The sequence below is a fragment of the Notechis scutatus genome, chromosome 3, assembly GCF_049901735.1.
Source record: "Notechis scutatus isolate UNSWTSFEM ecotype Mainland chromosome 3, rNotScu1.2, whole genome shotgun sequence".
Lineage (NCBI taxonomy): Eukaryota > Metazoa > Chordata > Lepidosauria > Squamata > Elapidae > Notechis > Notechis scutatus.
Genome location: NC_142011.1, coordinates 37,807,037 through 37,829,761, shown reverse-complemented (window position 1 = coordinate 37,829,761; position 22,725 = coordinate 37,807,037). Strand labels below are relative to the sequence as shown.

The window sequence follows — 22,725 nt, the reverse complement described above, 5'->3', positions numbered from 1 at the left end:
TGAGCATGAAGGCATCTATTATCTATGTTGGCACATACTGAACGTCCGTGGGTTTTCTGACCCCACTCATCTGATTTACATTGTACAGCAATCTGGAGGGTGGGGGGGGAAGGAGAGTAATGTTCGCAAATGCATTGCATTGCATTGCCTAGCGCAGGGGTCCCCAAACTTGGCAACTTTAAGACTTGTGGACTTCAACTCCCAGAATTCTCCAGCCAGCATAGCTAGCTGGAGAATTCTGGGAGTTGAAGTCCACAAATCTTAAAGTTGCCAAGGTTGGAGACCTGTGGCCTAGGGCCCGTTTTTTCCCCTTGTCGATTAATTATCTAAATGCATATAAGCCTGGTTCCAGTTGTGAAAACAAAACTCATAAAACAGCGCCTTTGAACACCTGCAGTTCTACTTCAACCGGAATCAACTTGCTTTTAACCCGCCTCGAGAGTTTGATTACAAGGTAGAAAGAAAGAGCAGCCTCCTATTAAAGGAGTATTAGGGAAGAAAAGTTGAAATAAAAACACCTGCATATCCTCTCCCCCACCCCCCGCCTCAAAAAAAAAGCAATAAATTTTCTTCGATGCGGCAGTCAGCGGTCATTTTTTTCAAAATTTTCCTCAATTTCACTCCATGGCCTGCATTTGCAACCGCCGGCCTACCCTGAAATCGCTTCGGTGAAATCGGCCGGATATGACGTCAGCAAAGAAAAGACAGCCGGTTCAAATGCGAGCGGGCAAGTCTGGGCGCTATGGCTGCTGCAGTGGATTGCATTCTGAAATTAGGTGGTAGTGCGTTGACGCAGAAAAACCAGCTGGAGACGCTGAAAGCGGAGTCCTTGCGGAGGGCGGCTGCTCTCGTTTCGAAGCTCTGGGAGGCTGGAGAGAGACGCTGCATAATCGTGCACGGCGCAGGGTAGGAACGCATGCGAAGTAGCAAAAGGCTGCTGCCCTTGAGCCAGGATGGCGTCTTTCCCAAACAATGGAATTAATTAAAGGACTGAACTAATTAATCAAGGAGCTTAATTAATTAATGCCAATGAAAGGAGCTGAAGTCCCACACATCAACGCCTGGAATGCTCTACCCGACTCCGTTGTTACAGCCTCAAACCCTCGTAGCTTCTATCTCAAAGTGTCTACCGTGGACCTCATCCCCATTCCTAAGAGGGGGTGTGCATAAGCGCACCAGCGTGCATACTGTCCCTGCGTTATTATCCCCATTTATCTATATTTATTTCCTTTGTTCATGTTTATGTTCATACCTATACTTGTTTTCTTGTACATGTTTGACAAATAAATAAATCTGGAGGAAGTACCAAGTTAAGGAAGACCCTAACCCATTGACCTGGGAGGGCGATTGCACTATGTTTAAATTTGCACCAGCAGCAAACTCATCCTGTCATGCAGCCATGCATATTTTTATTTGGAAGTGCTCAATTTTCCCAATGAATCTTGTTCCTGGGATTGCACCAGCTGCAGTTTTAATGGGTTTTCTTGGTAGATGTGCTTAGAATAGTACATGCAGCGTGTATTGCATCATGATTTGGGAAAATAATAAATTGTACCTGTTAAAGAAAAATGATGGATTTATTTTTTAAAAAATACTTTTTCTAGTTTGCAAGTTACATGGTTTTTTCATAATCCAGCAAATCTTGTAATTTCGAAGGGTCAAACAGTAGAAAATAAAGGGAGAAAAATCTGCATTATACAGTGTTCAGAAAATAGAAAACGAAGTTAAGAAACAAATGTGAGAGACTATCTCTGCAAATCTATGCACATTTTCTTATAAATAAGTTCTCAACCTGCTCCATGAATTGATTCCCAAGAAATGTGTGGAATAATTTAGGGGTGCAGTCCTACTGTAGGGATACAGTGTTATGCCTATGTATATGGGAATAAAATACAATCCCGGGTTGTATAAACAGGCATAGAATCAAGATCATGTGAAATATTAGTACTGTTTTATAAAACCCTAATAAGACCACACCTGGAATACTGCAACCAATTTTGGTCATCATACCTACAAAAAAGATGTTGAAACTTTGGAAAAAGTTCAGAGAAGAGCAACTAAGATGATGAAAGGCCTGGATACTAAAACATGAAGGATTTGGGTTTGGCTAGTCTAAAGAAAGAATTAGGGGTGACATGATAGCAGTATTCCAGTATTTAAGGGGCTGCCACACAAAAAAAGTGGGTCAAATTATTCTCTAAAGCAGTGGTCCCCAACCTTTTTTGTACCAGGGACCGGTTTCAAGCAGAAAATTTTTGCAAGGACGGGGGGGAAGAGAAGGAGGGGGCTTTTCCTGTCGCCGCAGCTATTCCGAAGTGCCCGTTTCACCCCACTCCCACCCCGCCCGCCAGCATGCGCTTCAATCCACAGTGTCCCGTTCTGCCTGCCTGCCTGCCTGCCTTAGTTTCTGGTTGTTTGGGAGCAGCTTCGGCTGAGAATAATAACTATTTGCCTCTTTTACTCAGCGAAGCTGTTCCGATTCAACCATTAACGAAGGCAGGCAGGCAGGCAGAACGGAGCACTGGGTTGAACCCAGCGCGGGCGGGCGAGCGGGCAGGCGGGCGGACGGGGTGGGGTGGGGAGAAACGGGTGCCGGTGACAGGAAAAGCCCCCGGCTTCTTTGAAGCAGTTTCTTCCTGGGCTGGTGGAGGAGCGAGACAGCGACTGAGAGAGCTGACCCAGAGAGAAGGACAGGCTTCGGTTGCTTCCTCCCTCCCTTCTTTCATTTGTGTCCTTGATCCCGATCCCAGCAGCATTCACCGAAGGTGAAGAAAGCCGCCATTTTTTTAAAAAAAAAATTCTTTGTGGCCCGGTAGAGAGTGCTCCACGGCCCGGTACCGGTCCGCGGCCCGGTGGTTGGGGACCCCTGCTCTAAAGCACAGGAGGGCAGGACAAGGAATAATGGTTGGAAACTAATCAAAGAGAGAACAACTAGAATTAAGGAGAAACTTCCTAACAGTGAGGACAATTAACCAGTGCAACAGCTTGCCTCCAGAAATCACAAGTGCTCCATCACTGGATATTTTTAAGAAAAGCCTAGAGCAGGGGTGTCAAATTGGCGGCCTGCAGGCTGGATGTGTCACATGCAGGCCACACCCATCCCAGCTCTGCTGGGGGGAAAAATCTGACGTGAGTTTGACACCCGTGATCTAGAGTCACTTATCTGGACTAGAAGACCTCCAAGACCTTCCAGCTCATTTATTCATTCATTCATGTTGGATATGTTAATTAGGTTTAGAGACTATTTTAAGTCATGCTTTGGTTAACCCTGGTTTATTGAAGAACCCACAAAGGGCTAGATTCAGAGAAGATGTCGCAAAGATGCTTTTTCAAGAGGCAACTGGACTTTCTGGTTTTTCTTCTTTCTTCAAAGAAAAATGAGAAAGTCCAGTTGCCTCTTGAAAACACACCTTTGGAACAACCATGACCCAGATAACTGAGAATCTCCATAGACATTCAGAGAAGATGTTTATTAAACAATTTATATGGCCACCCAACTGACACACAGTGATGCTGGGCGGTGTACCCAGTTTTAAACCCATAAATCCTAAACCAGGTAATCACAGGGCAGGGCATGGATAGAATGTCAAATCAAACAATCAAAGCAAGATTACCTAGCCCAGCTGTATTGATGTATCCGATATTGCCATATGAGAAAAAACAATTGCTGTTGACTAGTTTCTCATTACAATTAATGGGGAAGATTAATATACTAATATTTAACAATTTAATTAAAATTAATAAAACTGAAGATTTTATTTTTAAATCGGTCCAGTCTTATCAAATGACCCTAATCAACATCCAAGCATCTTATCAATTTCTCATGTGATTCTGTGTGGCTGGAAGATTTGTTTTCTTGCCAATAAAATGCTGCAAGGAGCATGAACTATGTACTTCCTGTGACTAAACTCAGCAGTTCTAATTTAATACATATGAAATAAGGTATATTTTATATATAAACATATGCAATTTTGATCCACATTAACCTAATAACTGATATCCTGTTTATTTTATAAAAATTTCATTTACCACGTGTTTGAAGTGAAAGCTTATCATGGCAAACTAAGAATTGAGTGAAAGAGTCTTGGTTTTTGGTCTTTCAAGTACTTCATAGTGGAGTATTTTGTGGATATTTCCTGAGAGATAAATAGGAGGCAATTGCACAAAGAGAATTGAGATGCTTCTTCATTGCCATCTTGCCCTTTGACATATCGGGTGCACTTTCAGAGTTCTAAAAATCTGGGCAACCAATGGAGAAAAGAAGGAGGAAAGTCCCTCTGGTACTACTGAGACAGCAGGAGAAAGACTGCTGGAAATTAGGCAACAGCATGAAGGTTGTGTCAGACACAATGGATCCAAGGCCCAGAAGAAACAGCTCCATGCCCATATAGTTACACTCCTCACCATGCATTAAGGCATCACATCTGGGGCCAGAGTTGGCACCTGCACCAGTGGGTCTGACATGTTTCTTCTTGCTATGGATTTAGGGGGGAAAGTACAGCTATAAACCTGTAGAACAGGCGAAGATAAGGCTGCATTGAGGTGTTTTCAGTGGCCAAGCTTAGAGTCCACAAAGCATCGTTTTGACAGCGGTGGCTGTGATTGCACCTTGATGTAAGGCTAGGAATGCAGTTGCCTTTTAGGCTGCAATGCCTAGGAACAAAGCTTCATGTTAGTGACTAACCCAAGGGAGGATTCATAATGTGTGTTCATGATTATTGCACAAAGGGGCTAGCCAATTTCTATGCCTCACTCTCCTGTTGGTTACGTGTGGGCTGCAAAAGATAACGGCCAGAAATTTAAGATCCCTAATATAAGTTTTCAACTATAGTTTAGCAACTTTCTTTTTAAATGTTCCTTCGCAGAATTGATTTTTTCTGATATGTCTCAAAATAATTTTATTTTCTGAATCATTAAAGTTAAAAATGATGCCTTCTCATCCTGGTGTGGTAGTGAAAATATAAAAGTATGTTAATTAACATTCTTAAAATGTATAATCCTGTCAAATGATAAGTACAGTCTACTTGTGTGGTATTGCAACTAAATGAAATAAATGGATGCTTCAGATATTTTAAGTTATATTTAGCATATGATCTGTTTGTTTACTGGCCTTGAGTTTCCTCCTATTGAAATTTACTTCTTGAATAAACCACACAAAGTGGTGGATTATCTGGTATTTTGTTCCTTATTTTATGGCACAGGATTAATGGCAGCAAAGCTCCTGAAATAAAAGAAAGAATTAACCTGAGGCCTTTATAGAAATTGCAAGCTGCAAATTATGCCCTGTAATCCCAGAATCAATTGACATGGAAAGCAAGAAGAGGTGGTGTTAGTGTCAAATTCAAGTAGCCATTCCAAGCTTGAGTTGGGTGGGATCAAAACAAGGATTTTGATGGCATTCAAAATCTATTTCTCAGATCTGAAACTACAGAAGTTTAGGAAGGTTTAGATCAGGACTTGGGACAATAAATTGAAACTAAGTGAAACAGGGACATCGGCCAATAAAGCAAAGAGAAGAAATGAAGCTTTTTATGTTGTTTCTAAATGAATTTATTTGAAGGAATGTCTGTTGTCTAACAAATATATTTATGAAGTAGCTTTGGTGAAGTAAATTGATTATTTCCCTCATCTAGATATGTTGAAACCTGATCAAGAAGTAAGGTCAATTTGATTATTCAAGGTGAAAAATTGTCCTTGTCAGTGGAAAATACTCTGAAATTAATTGAGAATCATTACATACTTCAAATAAATATATTTCTGACATCCTGCAAGACTTGGTCAAGAGAGTGAAACTGAAGCCTGGTAAGATCAATGGATGGCAACTTCCAGACTTGGGAAATAGGTAACTCTTTTTGAAGGATCAGATATGGATGTTACTGAATCCTAACCACCATATAGTCCTAAATGACATGGGCAATGGGAAGTAGGAAGTGATTATGGAAAATGTTATGCAATAACGTCTGGAGGATCACATGTTGTCTACCTGGCTCTATTCCTCTGGCCCTAGTACAAGGACATGTAATACATAGTTTTCTTCACCTTATCATTTGACAATGCTGTTATTGACATTGCCACTTACACTTGTTTTATCTATGGTGCATAATTATATTGGGTTAAGAAAATCTATGTGATTGCAATCTATGTGATTGCTAAGAGTTGACAGTGACTTGATGGCACATAGTCATCAACAGCCTTGCCCAAGCATTATGAACCTGGAGTATCTGCTGTGTAGAAATTCAGATAATTTTCTTACTCCCTTCCTTGCCAACATCATCATCTTTCCTAGAGGAGATAAGCAGTTTTATATGACCTGGGACCTTGATTTTGCAGTTTTGACCTCTTGAGTAAGTCAGTGTATGAACAGCCACTCATGTATAACACATTTCTTGAAATGCTACAGATATAACTAAATACAGGATGTGGCCTAGTCTTTTTATACAGGACTAAATAAATAGCCTAGTTTAGTACTCAAGTCTTGAAAGAGCCATCCAGAAGAGGCATTGATCCAAAAAATAATCTTTGTGGTATCTTCCTTTTTTCTTGCCTTTATGAAATCATAAGCTTATGAATATGAAGAGATAACTGTTAACTGGCCCGAGATTCAGGAATATTTTATCAACTGTTCATGTTTTGTCTTGTTCTCAGGCCAAAATTGTAAATATTTTAATAGGGTGTATTATAATTATGAAGTCTGAAATTCCTAGTTTAAAATCTGGAATTTTCTGTGATGGTTTTGCATCTTTGGTAATTTAAAGAATGGGCATATGGATAAGATTTCCCAGAGAAATTATTATATTCATTAGTTATCCAATATCCAGCTTTTTCTTGCTTATTATCCCATGATCTTTTATAGATAGCCTCCATCGTGTCAGACTATTGACCTAAAGATACTTCATTTGTTTTAATAAGAGTGAAGTTTCATTTCCAGCAGGTGGCAGCAGTTGTTATCTCTGATAAAATACATTGCTGTTATTTCAGCAGAAAGATGGAAGAAAAGGACAATCGCCAGCTAGTGGATAGATTCAGTGGGAGTAGTGATGGGGGCAGCATTGGAAGAGTTGAAGGACCAAGTTGGGGACAGATCAGCAAGGAAAAATATATGATTGCTAAGAGTTGAAAATGGTACATAACCATCAAAACTCCTATTCAGGTATTATGAACCCAGAGTTCTTGCTAGTGAGAAATTCAGATAACTTCTCTACACCTTCCCTTACTGTCAGAGTAGAAACTGTTTTATTTGACACAGGATCCTCATATTGCAGACTTCTGAGCTCTGCATGATTCAGTGTGCATATAGTCAGACATGGTTTTCCCTCTGTACATGTTTGCTTTAAACATGAAAATTCTGCAGGACAGTTAGAATCGGTGAGCACTGGAGCTTAATAGAACTGTTCAGATGTTCAGTTCTCTGGCTGCATGAATAGGGCTAAAGATCCAAAGGAATCCATAGACAGTGCAGTCCTATGCATGTCAGAAGTAGTTCAGTGGGGTGTACTGTCAGATAAACATGAATAAAATACAGGCTAAGCAATAATGGCATAATAATCTGTTAGGAAAGTGATTAAGCCTTTGTAAAAGTTGGGTAGATTCTGTTTACTCCTCTTTGATTCTGGCAGTTTTCTGATCATCACTCATTGAATTATTGAATCAGAATATTCACATTTGCCTGGAAGTTCTGAAAAGGTACTGTATTAAGGTGGTTTGAACTTGACCACAACTATCTAACTGATGTAGATTGTATGATGGCCCCAAATCACATGCTTTAATACGTGAATGCTTTTAAAGGTATGTAGGAACTACGGCTGGTGGTGCAGCAGTTAGAGTGCTATACTGCAGGCCACTTCTGCTAACTACCAGCTGCCTGCAATTTGGCAGTTCAAATCCCACCAGGCTCGAGGCACAGCCTTCCATCCTTCTAAGGTGGGTAAAGTGAAGACCCAGATTGTTGGGGGCAATATGCTGACTCTGTAAAACCGCTCAGAGAGCGCTGTAAAGCACTATAAAGCAGTATATAAGTCTAAGTGTTATTGCTATTACTATCTAGAATTTACCAGCTACTCTGGCAGTGGATTCTGGTAGATGTGGTCCAGCCTACTAAACCTGGCAATTAATAAAACTCTGGGTTCTTGTTTTTGTTTTAGCAAGCTGCTCTTCCTGTTGGTGACATACAGTATCAGTTTTATGTTTCCATTCTCACCAGCTTTCTGCTCGCTTTCCTGCTGTTTCTCATTTGCTGCTGATTGGCATGGATTAGCTTTGGAAAGAAGAAAGCCAGATGGCAAGGTCTGTAATGAGTGGCATGCTAGTGGCAGGGAATCAGCACAGCGTTGCCCACTGTGATTGGATTACACTAAGGGTTACTATTTAGCGGATAGATCAGCACTTGGAATAGAAACATTTAAGGTGCTGAACTGGAGCCAACAAGAAGATTTCTAGCATGTTAGCTCTTGAGAGAAATGTGCTTTGATGCAGAAGGGCTTAGCTCAACTCTCAGAACGTGCTTCACAAACAGGAGTCTTTTAAGATCTTTCAGTTACTGCATTTCAGAAATTTTCAGAACCAAAATAATGTGCTATTTCTAACTGCATAGTGTGCAATTAGTACAGGGAGTCAAAAACTGACTTCCTATGCTGTGCCATGTTTTGCTTGAGATTGATTTAGTTGTCTAAACTTAGCCATTGAAGTTTGTAAACTGTGACTTTTACCTAGTGTGATGTACAAACTCAGCCATTTGTGGGTTTGCTAACAAAATATCCACATCTGTACTATGTGTGAACGGATTCTGGTGTCATTTTTTTGAAAATGTATTTCATCGATTCATTCAACTCTTTTCTGGTTTTGTCCTGTTGCTTCTTAGCCAGCAGCATTATGGGACATTTTGTCAGAAAATACCTTACTCTAGATCAGTGGTGGATAATCTTTTTGGGCCCAGAACCCAGAAGGCAGGTCAGGTCCCCCACATCTCTGTGCATGTGTGTGCGCACCCCCTGTGCATGCGCACCAGATACTCAACAATCAGCTGGTGGGTGGGCAGTGTGCGTGCATGTGCAGAGGGGCTTTTCTGGGTGACCTCTCGCATGCCGGCAGAAGTGGCTTTGCATGCCACTTCCAGCACACGTGCCATAGGTTCCAGCACACGGCATCATGGCTCTAGATTATTAACTTAGTTAACAGTCTAGAGCTTGGGAAAATATCCTGTTCCCCCAACCTGATATTAGGTGACTATGAGGGCAGCATTTAAAACTTAAATACAAGCAATGCATAATAAGAAGGGTGAAAAATCCAAGTACAGAATGATTGGTTATGCTACCTAGGTCTACCCAATATGAGCTGCAAAAATCCAGCCAACCACTAAGTAGTAGAAAAACCTTATAGAAGTATTCATCCTATTTTTTTATGATGTATATTAATTTGTACTTTTATGAGCATACTATTCTTCACTTAAATATTTTTAATTCTTTAAATATTCCTTAATACTTCCTAATATTGTTAATATTATTTCCTTAGTGATATAATTATATAATGATTTCATAAACAATATTTATTAATATACTTAATCTTTAAATTTAGTCTTCATAAAAGCAAAAAAATGCAGAAAGCTTTTTCTATGATCCAACAGTCATCTGGAATTTGCAGCCCCCATATGGTGCACATATGGCCATCTTGCTCAGTGACTTGCCATTGTTTCTCATGTTAGCTTATATGACTATTAGTCTAGAAAATAAATTATAATTTGGATTCTAAAATCAAGACAAGATTGCCTTTTTTTCAGGACCTTAGTGAAGATATCAAGTTTGTGAAGTTCAACTAGCTCTTCTCACTTGTGATTATTTTCATTGCTGGTGCTTTTGATTGAATTTCCCTTCTGACTTCTTCAGAGGTGCAAGAGAGTTGCTGCACTATTACTTTTCAGTTATAAGATAGGATTTGAATGAGGGAAGTCATTCCAATAGTGTAGGAGGTAAATCAATCAATGATATCATAATTTTCTAACAGAGTAGAGTAGAGTAGAGTAGAATAGAATAGAATAGAATAGAATAATAGAATAGAATAGAATAGAACAGAATAGAACAGAACAATAGAGTTAGAAGGGACCTTAGAGGACTTCTAGTCTAATCCCCTGATTAGGCAGGAAATCCTATATCATTGCAGACAAATGGTTATCTAGTCTCCTCTTAAAACCCTCCAGTGTTGGAGCATCTACTTCTGGAGGCAAATCATTCCACTCATTAATTGTTCTAGCTGTCAGGAAATTTCTCCTTAGTTCTAGGTTGCTTTTCTTTTTTATTAGTTTACGTCCATTGCTTCTTGTCCTGCCTTTAGGTTTTTTGGAGAATAGGTTGACTCTAGCTTCTTCATGGCAGATATTGGAACATTGCTATCATAACTGAAGACCAGAATAGCAGGCAATATTATCATTTTTTTTGAGGGCTTAAGCTTCCTTTGTCATCTGCTTCCTGCCTCTTGTGTGATATGGCGCTTAAGATGTTGAAGGCTCAGGTTCAATTCCATTTTTATCCATGTTGGCTCATGGCATGATTTTGCACCAGTCACTCAATCCAGCCTACCTCTCAAGATAATTATGGGGGATGGGGGAGACATGAATGCTGTGTATGCCACCTTGAGCTCCAAAGAAAAGGATATAAGTTTAACAAATGAATGAAAACTGCTTAAGTTCACTCCTTTGCATTTCTTTAGAAATGTCCAATTCATCAAAGTAGAATCATAAGCCTCCAGATCATTGATGAAGTTGGCTGGAGCTGATGGAAGATATCAGTCATCTACATCTGAAGGGCTATAGGGTTCCTGCTTCAGCTGTAATCCATTCCTCATCTAATAATAGAAATGTGTATGTGATATCATTGCATTTTGTGTATTTTTTCCACAGGCAATTTTGTGCAGAGGGTAAAGAACCATTGCATATACTGACATCCTTTGCTGATATTTTCACAATAAGACTTATTATTTGTGTGTTATCATGGAGAGTTAGAAGATTACAGCGGTCTAGCTTTCCAATTTCTATAAGTATTTGAAGGAAATGAATGACTCCTCAGTTGCAACAGACTTTTGACCTGTGAATGTGTAGTTTTAAGAGATAATATGATGGAAATGCTATATATCTAATGATTCTAGAAATCTGATTTTCTCTCCATTTTTGAGTATTTTTCAGTATTCAAATATTAATAGAATCTGATTCTCCTTAAGTAGTTGGCACAGGCAAAACCAGATCTTTTCTGGGAGCCCTGATGGTGAAATATCTAGGCCGTCATCTTCCCTTCCCATTGCAACCTACTCTAAGACATTTTACTTTCATCGTTCTTTGTCCACTGAAATCAGTGGCCTCATACATAAATAAGAATGTATGGGGAGTACATTCTGAATAAAACGATTTATCCGTTTGGTCATTTCAAATACTAAAATTAAAATTGTGAAATACTTTGAATAGCGTCTCTTCTTTGCATGGGGTCCAGGGCAAATATCCCCCATAAAAAAGTTAATGGGCATGACTCTTTGTGTTTATGCCAACTGCTAGGTCCCAGCAAGGTGAGGGTGCTAATTTATTAGTGGGAAACCCCTTCATGTTAACACAGGTGCTGATTTCCTTTGTCTTTTTGTTCTTTAAGAAACAAGACTTTCTCATGTAGTAATTCTCTCCAAATACGAAGCTCTTGTCAGCTGGCTTGCATATCAGTAAAGTTCAAAGATTCTTTCTATATGATGTCCTAACTGAGAAGCATGTTTCTAAGACAAATACCCATGCTTATGTGCCAGCCAAGGATACCAGAGAGATTTGTGAATCTGGAAACACACATTGGGATCTGTCATTAGCTCATGTGTCTCATCTTCACTTTGGTTACTGGTATATCTAGTTGCTAATATGGATGCCATGTGGATCATTCCACATAACTTTTTTTCCTTAAAGCTTTCTGATGCCAGATGATGTTAGAACATCAAAATATGGAGCTGCTCAAGGAAACAATGATGTTTGCAGCCCCCCTCCCTCTCCCTCTCTCTATACATACGTGTGTGTGTGTACACATACACACACACATGCATATATTTTTGTATATAAAAATAGACCACACATACAATTGTTGATTTTGTAGAATTTGTAACAACAACCAACTACTCTAGATTTTACTGTTTAATCTAACTAGCCAGTTTGTTCAATCCATTTAGAGAGTTAAAAACCACCCTAGGCAACTTTTGTTACTAATCTGTATGCATGTATGTGTAGTGACATTATGGAAGGAGTCTTGTTATTCCCGTATCTTTTTCTCACTGGATAACGTAAACTAAGTTGATCGTTCTACTTAGGACTGGCTAGAAAGAATGAGGTCTGAGAACCAATATAGAGGGCTAGTTATGTGACAGAAATTCTATAGACTCAGTGGCAGTGTTGTCATGGGACGTGCCGGCATATGGTTGTAGTAGCACATGGAGCTATCTACAAATACCCCCTCAGCTTGCTGACCTGTCTTTGTGCCTTTTTCATACCATCCTAACCCTTCAGAGCAGCCCAGTGATAGCCATCCTGCCTTTCCTTTTGGGATGTGTGGTGATCTCATAACATCTGTTACTTAAAAATAGTTTGAAACAAATATCCGCTCCACTTTAAAAATGATGACCAGTAATGGATATGAAATCAGTGCTTCTTTCAAATTGGTCTTGTAAATTGCATTTATGTTTACCTCTTTGTGTTTGACTATATCATCAACTATCATCAACTATGATTTATGTTAGTCAATTTTTAGGCCACCACCTTGAAAATCCCCTAACATTTAAAACTATTACTGTTCTTAATTATGCTTTGTTCTAACTTCTAGCAATTCAGGGACATGGCTTTGAGTACTCGCTCACTATCCCTGTCCCTGAAGCATGTAGTTCAACCATTAGGTGTGTAATTGAAAAATGTTAGAAGAGCCATCATTTTATGATTGTTGAACATGCCTTACTTTTGATACACAATTTTGTTACTTTGGCCTTTTATCCTTTTAGAAACATTTGCTTCTAAAGCAGGAGTGGGCTTAAAATGTTAGCAATGGGTTGTCTGCCGGGTTGCTGAGTGGCCATGAGGGGCATGGCCTAGTTGGCCTCCGGCACCATGGTGGGGGACATTTTTGCCCTCCCCGGACTCCAGAGGCTTTCCTCAAGCCTCTGGGAGGGCAAAACGGCCTCCCCGGGCTCCAGAGGCTCTCAGAAAATGTTGCAACGTTACACGGCGAGTTTAATACGTGTGTACTCGTTGTTCCTTCCTTCCTCCCAGAATTGGTTTTACTGTGTTTTTATTAACCTGGGATTATATGCTTTGTCTTGAAGATTTTCTACGTCTCATTTATTGATGCCCACCCAAATTGAATTGTGCAAATGGTGTCTCATCATCACAGCTTGTTCTGACGGTTCTTCAAATAGAGAATTAGCCTCTGGTTACATTACTAAAATCACTTACCTAAGCTGCTTAAATCTCTTGTCACAGAACCATTTTAAAGTTTCTTTGCATACATATTCAAGCAGACCAAATACAAGTGTCATTCCTACAGAAAAGTAAAGTAAAAAGTGAAATGTTTCTTTTTAAATTCTTGTTTTGGTTTTATGGTTTGAGATTTCATTACTACTGTGAACCACCCAGAGTTATGTTTTAAGATGGGCGGCCAGATGGATCTTTGAAATAAATAAGGAGAGAATTAAACCAAACAGCATTGCACCTGTTGCCATAATGCATGTGTGTGGGTGTGTGGGAGGGTGTTAATCAATTATATCATCTGCTTTATTTTAATTGAGGACAGAACGTTAATGTTGCTAGCAGTGCAATTAATATTTCATTCATCTGATGGCTTAGAAATACCAGCTAGGCAGGTAAGCAAATGAGAAACTTGAATCTTTTCAGCCATCTCCTGCTGCAGCAAAGGTGTTTATTCCATTGACAAGCAATCAAGAACCTCTCCATGGCCTTTTTGTAATTGTGGCATTAACAGAGGATCAAATAGCACATAATGGAGGCATAAAACATGCTTGAAAAGGAGGAGCCTTTGTGGTGAGGGAATATTTATGGTAGTCTGACCTAAGAGTTGGCTGCTCCTTCACAACAGGTGCATGATTTTAGTCCCATTTTGGACAACTAGCATTTTCAGCCTTCAGTGCCTCTCCTTACTGCATGCCTTTGCAAATATTCACAGAGAAGGGTCAGTTAGTAGTGAGTAGAGGCACAAAATAGCCAGAGCAGTGACTCTGTTCAGCATGGACCACCTATTTTTACTTTGCATTGCTGATTACATTAAATCTGCACTCTGTGAACCAGATACAATTTAACAGGAGAAGAAAAAAAGCCTACATCATTAGGTGAAAATCACCCTTGCCATTTGGGCAATGTCTTTTCTGTCTCTTTCAAACTGCTTTAGTGGGTTCTCCCAACTCTCCACAGAAAATTTCAGTTGGGGCAATAGGCTCCAATTCTTAAGAGCTGTCATTTCAGTAACAACACACACATTTCTTTGTTATTGAAATAAGCATATTTATGTTGTGATTTTCTCCTTCACAGTGTGAAGTGGCTCCCCCACCTCCAAAATAGGACTTGATATATGGATTGCCAGAATTTGTTCCATTCCTGAACCTACATGGTTCCTTAAATAAATTCAGAATGTTTCTTTTCTAAAGATTTTGTTGACAATTATTTGTTGTATGCTGTGACACCCACCCACCCACCCACACATAATATGTTAATCAGGAGTAATAGCATAACCATGTGTCTTAATGGTTAGGACAGTCTTTTCTTTCAAGAAGCATAGTTTAATTTAAAGTTCCCAGTCCAGTTAAAACAATCATAAAAAAAGAAAATAAGGATTTCAGAATCCCCATCAATAATTGAATGGATAGCAGGTTGAGAATACACACATCACCTATTCACAGCTGCAGAAGAAATAACAGCAAGATAAAATGACTTAAGTCCATTTAAGATATAGTCATTTTATGTTTGTAAAAGTTACATTCATTTTCTCTTAACTACAATTTATAAATTCCATGGTGATAAATAATAGAAGCTGTATCTGATACACTCCCATTTCCTATTTTTAAAATGATCCCTTGTGCTTGTCTGAAAGGAAAGCAAAAATAGATTTTTACATGGATTTAGTTTATAGGCTTATTTTAGCTGCTTTGACTTCTGTCAAATTTCTGCAATAAGCTGTTTTGAAATTTACATCAGTTTCATTAGCTGCACACCGAAGTCATGCAGTAGTATAAATGCTTGACAGTTCTGTAAATTTCTAATTAGCCTGACTCTGGATGGATAATTGTTTCAAAAATCCTCCCCCACCCCCACTCCAGAAAGCTGTCATGAAAACAGCATCCATCAATTGTCAGCCCGGTTTAATCCAGTATTAATTATTCAGAGGGCTGCCAGGTTTTCCGAGATCTCAAGCAGGATTCTTTGATATATCTTGTTAGAGAAGTGGGTTTATTTCAGAGTAAGCATTCCTTGATATCAGCATGATTGACATGTTGGGCATGTGTTGCTACTAGTAGTTTTTTGATCCAGGGAAATGGATGAAGAAAGGATGCATGGAAAGTCATTTTAAAGTTGAAAGGAGACATAGAAATGGGAGGAAAACAATATTGATTTAACTCTATTTCCCTGGACAAATTTAAAAAAAAAGAGAAAGAGGCAGATAGATCTTCAGAAGTGAGTGTTGAAAAACACTGGTTATTATACCACATCTATGAAAGAATAGGTATATGCTTTCTCTCCTCACAACTGCTGCTGCTGCTTTTTATGTAATTAATTAATTAATTAATATAGCTGCCCATCTCACATGAAAATGAGTCTGGGCAGCATAGAACAGTTAATTAAAAACAATAAATACATAAAATCAATCACAATTTAAAATAACTATTGAAAAGGCACATAGTACCGGAGAGTTCTGGAAGTTTAGCAGAGCATACAAATTCCTCAGTGAAAAAAGGTGAAGAGATATTGCTGGTCCCAGCGCTTTGCTTGGTGGATTTGTTTCTTCTGGTTATAATCCCTCTTCTCCCATTTTGGAAATTCTTGGCTCTCATTGTAAAAAATAACAGCTCAATCTCATGCTGTGCATCATATTGTGATGTACTTTATAACTTAAGCAGTTAGGTATTCATTCATTCTTTGGACTAAAATACATTCGATGTGACATACCAGACACAAATATTTGTTGATATTTTTTTGTTTGTTGTAGCTGTTGTAACAGGATGACATCAGATGTAGTTGGAAAACAGCTCTCTCATCTCAAAGTCATCTTTCCCCTTTCCTGTTTTCAGTGGAAAAAAGATAGATTTCCCTGAGAGAAAGTGAGGAGTTGAACAGTTTGTCTGATATTCTCAGATCAGTGTTTTCACTGATAGCAGATTTGTAACAGATAAAATGATGCTAAGTGATAGTTTAAGAGCTTTCCATTTATGCTGTTTTGAAAAATAGTAACTTAAAATAGAGAAATGTAGTCTTTTTCTTTTTCAGCATAACAGACAGATTCTGCAAGTAGCCGTTCATGTGAATTGAGACACTGCTTGTTAATACTTTGTAGTTATAGCAAAGCAAATAAAAGAAATCATAAGCAACTAGTGCAAACTTGCCCTTTATTAGTTTACAGTACAGCCTTTGTCTTTGGATCTGAAAATCAGTGGGCAAATGCTGCTTTTTTAACTGCTTGATGAGAACCAACCATATAAATCACTCTTTTGCCATTCCAGGTCTTTCGGGCATTTCCAAGCAAGAGAGTATGATGTTGCCTTGGGGACATCAGGAGGAAGATCAGCTGCAAGTGACAATTTGAGACGAGGGCTGTGTTTGACCAGGCTTTCTGTCACCAAGGTATTCACTGAGCAGTATGCAACAACATCGTTGAGCGTCTTGCAAATGTTCTCAGATCACATGTTCATTCCTGAATTGTGCTGTAGTCCTTGCTGGGTTCCTTGTATGAGATGCACTGAAGTCTGACAGATGGATGAATTGAGAGCATGTGGAAAAGCTTAAATGATATATAGTTTCACAGATATATGAAATCAATGCAAAATATGTGCCTTGAAATACATGTCTGCACTTGGTATACATGCTGATTGCTACTTGCTTTACTATAGAACAGATTTTCTCCTTATAAATTGGCTCCCCCCCTAAAATGGTGAAGAGATCATGGAAGTCCCCACCCACCCATTTGCTACCAATACCAATACCAATATAAGAAGAGGGGAATTATGTGAGAATTCTAATAGTTTCATGAATCATACCTTAATTTCTGGTTTAAAATTAGGAGACAGAAAACATTACAGCTTTACTGTAAATTTGCTACTCAGAAGGTAGTTGACAGAAGAAGTTTCCCTCTTCTAGCTATAGGGATCATTTAAGGCTTTTTCCTACCCATGAAAGAAATCTTTGTTTCATCTTATATTTATCCTTTAAAGAAAACAGAGCCCTTTCATCAGATCCATCTTGGAAACTGAGAATAACAGAGAGAGAAGAGGACCAGTGATTCTCCAACATTCTAAAGGACTTCCGGTAGCTATGAACCCATTGATGTAGAAGACTGCATTTTGCAAAAGCCACATGATTTAGCTGGAAGAATGATAAAGGAGACTGGGGAAGGAACATCAAAAGAATAGCCCAACCAGTTCTCCAAGAGCAGTGGAACATGGGAAGTGAAGAGTCACATAATATGGCAGGAGAGAAAGCCACACCCACCTCGATGAACTAGACAAGTGTTGCAACCCAATGGCTGCCTGAAAGAATCCCCCCCCCCCCATGTCAGCAAGAAAGAAGTCCAGTAGAGAATACTTGATTGACCAGCTAGAAATCTGAACCCTTGTATAGGGTAGATCTCCAGTAACCAGCTTGAAGATGGAGGCTAGAAAAAGTGAGATACCAATTCTCATTCTCACAGAGAAAGCAAATCCATCAATCTCCCTTTATTCCATCAACAGAGTGGCAGAAGGAGAGCCAGATGATACTGGATCTGGAGATATGTTAAAACTGTGAGAGAGGGGCAATTTAGTTTTTTTTATACCCAGTATAGCAACCCAGGTGCTAGACAGAAAGGATAAGATTTGCTTGGCAACTGACTAGCCATGCAAGGCATCTTACCTGCCCTCCAGTAATGCTTTTTTTAAAAGCAGAATTATACAAACCAGGCAGGCAGGAAGGCAGGCAGGCAGGCAGGCAGGCAGGCAGGCAGGCAGGCAGGCAGGCAGGCAGGCAGGCAGGAAGGAAGGAAGGAAGGAAGGAAGGAAGGAAGGAAGGAAGGAAGGAAGATAAAGCCGCACATTTTAAATTCAGATACTCCAGGTCATGAGGAATATCCCTAACTTATTTTGAAAGTGGTTCTGAAATATAAGGAAGATGTTAACAGATTCCTGTGACTTAAGGAGAGTCATGAAATATCTATTCTGGGCCACTCCATTATAAATCACATTGCCAACTAGTAAATTGGAGCAAATGATAATAACACAGGATTTCAAAGCCATATCAGACCAGGCCAAATGGATGAAAAATAAGCATTCTCTTGCATTGCCAACACAGCCACAATATATGCTTTACATGGATACCAGGATGGTTTATTATATCTCCATTCATGAGAACACTTAAAAGCAACACTTTGTAAAATTATATGATCTGATGCTTAAGATATTCTCTGTGCAGCATCTGTAAAAATGCCCATGCCTTATCTGATTATCTGGTTGTTTTTTTGCTCTCATCCTAGGTCATTCTGGGTCTATTACTCCTTTCATTATCTAAGGAGTAGTAGTACTGAACTAATATAGAAATTTAAGAATAGGAAATTGAGGCAGGAAAGCTGCAGGATTTTGACACTCAGTCATTTATTTATTTATTTACAGTTGAACCATTTGGTAACAGGACAATTGATTAGTGTTGGAGTTCCAGCAGTGGGGATTTCGGTAAGGGGGCTATAATTTTTGTTTGCCTTTTTTTTGGAAGGAGGTAGATTTTGATAATTTGCCTAGGTTAGATAATGTTAATTTCATTACTGTTCGAGTATGAAGGGATGTGATGATGGGATCATCAAGAGAATCTGCCTTGAAAGTATTTTTTGGAAATTTTTCTTTAGCTTGTAAAAACCTGAATTTTCTGCACTAAGTAAATTGCTGAAGTTTATTGCTTCATATAATATATTAATCTATTATAATTTTTGTTGTTTTTGTTGCTGCCTTTGAGTCAGTGTTGACTCCTGGTGACTACCTGGCGAATAGACAAGTCTGTGCAGTTTTCTTGGCAAGATTTCAAAAGTAGTTCGCCATTGCTTCCTTCTTAGAGCTGAGACAAAATGACTGGCCAAAGTCACCCAGGTGGTTTTGTTTGTAAGGCAGAATTAGAACTCAGTCTCCTGGTTTCTAGGTTGGTTTTTTTAACCATTTCACCAAAATGGTTCTTGTTGACAGTTTCTTACCTGCATTTTAATTTGAGAAACAAATTTAAATACTTTTGTATAATACCAACACATCTAATAATTGCCTTTCAGGTTGCTACTGTAATTGGCAAATTTACAGTTTAAGAAATAATGCTACTGTATATCCATGTAAAAAGGAAAGGTCATTTCCTGAATATAAAACATAACCAGAACCAAAATGCCTTAATTTTCAGATCATTCTTATTTCAGAAATAGTAATTCCTTCTGATTAATAACAGTAACAGAATTATTTGTTTGCTATTTCTCTCCAGCCTTTTGGAACCTGGCAAACAACAAACAAGAATGTCATTAAAGCTGGTATTGATACCGTGAAGAATGTTTTAGATGCAGGTTATGTTCCTGTATTACATGGGGATTGTACCCTGGACTTGGAACAACACTGCTGTATCTTATCTGGAGATACAGTTATTGAGGTGAGATATGGGAATGACTTGACTTAGTTCACCAGGATATTTGCAAGAAATTTGAGCTCTTTAAATTCATATGCTGCAAATATATCTGATTATTTCAGACTGTTTTTCCCCTTTTTAATGAATATTACTGAGATGAAGTTGTTTGCAGTCAATTGAAGTTAATTGAAATTGAGTTTGATTAAAAAATAGAAATATATATATGGTCATGTTCTTAATTGGGTAAAATATATACCAATTTAAGAAGTAGCCTAAAGAAATGCAGAGCTGTGTACAAATTAAGACAAAACCTTAATGCCATCAACCATGTGCAGATAACCACAATCCCTTTGTGTTGTGTTTGAAAAAGGTAAGTTTTCTTGCATGTAACATCTGGATGACAAAATGTATAATAATTTTAAGTGAAAAACACCACAATCTCAAATAGTGTAGTCCTGGTACAATGAAATCATCCTATGGTTCTGAAGCAGACAAGTCTCCCTCAAATTATTCCTCACATTTCCAGGCATTGGGACTTTCAGTGCCTTCTCTGGCACCTCATGTTAATAGATACTAGTTTGTGAAAGATCATTCTAAGAAGACTTAGAGAGCTGATGCTAGTCAATCACAAGAGAATTTGAAAATTAGCAGATCAATGATTTGACTTAGGATAAAGCAGTTTTTGTTTTTGTTTTCTTCTATTACAGGTTTTAGCTAAGACATTCTCTCCTAGGCGAGTTGTGTTTCTCACAGATGTGAATGGAATTTACAGTTGTCCACCTGATACCCCAGGTACAAAACAAGTAAGCTGAAGTTGTCAGTACTAGAGGAATAATAGATAATATCAAAATTGGCATGAAAATTTTTGAAGTATTTATATGATGTGATATAACTTGGGGTTTTCTCATGCTTTATCTAAGAGGTAGCTTTGAAAAGAATTGTAAGATTACATTATCTTACTATTTTGAAAAAAATAAAAATACTAAAATTACGTATATAACAGGTCATATTTCAGCGGCTACCATCTATATAGGCATAAATTATAAAAATTGCAGATTTAGGAGTAGTAAACAAAATGCATAGGTACTCCTTATAGACCAAGATTTGGTAGAGAGATGAACTAGGGATGCACAGCTATTCAGATCCAGAATGGAAAACTTCAAATTTGGCATGGGAGAGTTTACTGTAGTGTTCAGTACATTTGATTTTGGTCAAAAGGCTGAGAAGAGATTTATGGCCAAAGGCCAAAATCAATAAAGTAAATGTATAACTAACTGTCAACAGTTCCTTTAAAAAAACATCTATTTTTTTCTTGGGCTTGCGCTGTAGTCATATAAAATGCATCCTTTAGTTAAGGAAGTAGTGACAGATAGTGATAGGAGCACAGTGGCTCCTGTGGTTAGATAGTGGGTTGGAGGTTAGCAAGCCCGCGTTCAAGACTCAAGTGCTGCTCTGTGGGGAGTGAGCTCCTGTCATTCACTCCTGTTTCTTGAGGGGGTCATGAAAGAAGCCCCCATGGGTGTTCCCTGGGCAATTGTTTATGTCACTGGCTAATCCTTTCAACCCAGAAGCGTCTTAAACAGTGCCTCCAACACAAAGAGTACACAGAAACAGCACAGCAAAACATGATTGCACTATTTTGTTACATTTAACACAGTCTTAAGCATTATGCCAACCTTGTTTCTCTTCGAAATCTATCAGTGGAAATTATTTCTTGTAAATGTTCAAAATTAAATTAGTTGTTTCCATGCCATGGTGCTCTTATATTTTAGGATTAGCTTTTGTATGTTGTTATCCAAATCCTCTGTTTGTTTTGGAACAGGTGCTAGGCTGGTGGATTCCATTGTTATTGGTCCTGAAAGAACGATGGAGCCATCTGTGCTCACATCTGCACTACCACATGACTCTACTGGAGGAGTGTCCTTGAAACTACAAACTGCCATAAATATAGTTTCTTCGAGTCATGGAACCATTCCTGTTCTGATCTGCAAACTGGACAGTGAAGCAGCTATAAAGGCTTGCTTGACTGGGGAATTGAAAGAAGGCGAAGGCACAAAGCTTTCCTTTGTGGATACGTGAAGTCTTTTGTAAAGGAATCTTGAATCATGTGCAGAAGAATTTCTGGGACAATAATATTCATAAATTCTTGACTGACTTTTTTGTTTCAATCATATGTGTGTGTATTCGTTTTCTGTTATTTTGTGAACCTCACAAATTCAAATCATAACTTTTTAACGCCTTGCAAAACAATAACATTTTGAATATCAGCACACAATATATTCACGTCACATTGATAGCCTCTTGGTGCTATAAACTCATCCTCAGTGCCCCCGACCCAGGGGTGGGATTCAAAGTTCTTAACAACTGCTTCTGTGAGCGTGGCCTAATTTGTGGGTGTGGCTTGGTGGTCATGTGACTGGGTGGGCATGGCTTGCCAGCTGGGCATGGCTTGGTGGTCATATGACCGGATGGGCATGGTCTGGTGGTCATCTGACTGGGTGGGTGTGGCCAGGTGGCCATGTGACTGGCAAACCAAATATAAGTGGTTCTCGCTTAATGGCCAGTTGCTTAGTAAGTGTTCTAATTTATGACTGACCTCCCCAGAGCTATTTGACCTGTTTTTGGAGTTTTGACAGCCATGCACGCGCATGCACACACACACATAGATACATACACACACTCCGTTCTAACCCTGCTGGAGCAGGTGGTTGGACTAGATATCTCATTAACTTTCTCCTCCCTCCCTTTCTTTTTTTTTCCTTTCTTCCTTTCTTTCTTCCTTCCTCCCTTTCTTTCTTTTTCTTTCTCTCTCCCTCCCTCCCTCCCTCCATCCCTCCCTCCATATCCCATTCACTTTCTCCTCTTTCTTTCTTTCTTTCTTTCTTTCT

The 22,725-nt window shown here is 38.9% G+C and overlaps 1 protein-coding gene across 2 annotated transcripts; it reads left to right on the top strand.

The window, feature by feature from the left end:
* The first annotated feature begins 691 nt into the window (after nt 1-691).
* On the top strand, nt 692-21,992 carry LOC113420760 (uncharacterized). 2 transcript variants are annotated; one of them, XM_026680838.2, is made up of 6 exons: nt 692-906; nt 16,723-16,843; nt 18,859-18,918; nt 19,700-19,861; nt 20,545-20,629; nt 21,660-21,992. In XM_026680838.2, exons 1-6 carry the CDS (start codon nt 743-745, stop codon nt 21,914-21,916), a joined length of 849 nt encoding a protein of 282 aa, XP_026536623.2. In that variant the 5' UTR covers nt 692-742; the 3' UTR covers nt 21,917-21,992. The 2 variants fall into 2 exon arrangements, with proteins under 2 accessions (XP_026536623.2, XP_026536624.2); XM_026680839.2 differs by having other exon boundaries at nt 20,545-20,640.
* Nucleotides 21,993-22,725: the final 733 nt, after the last annotated feature.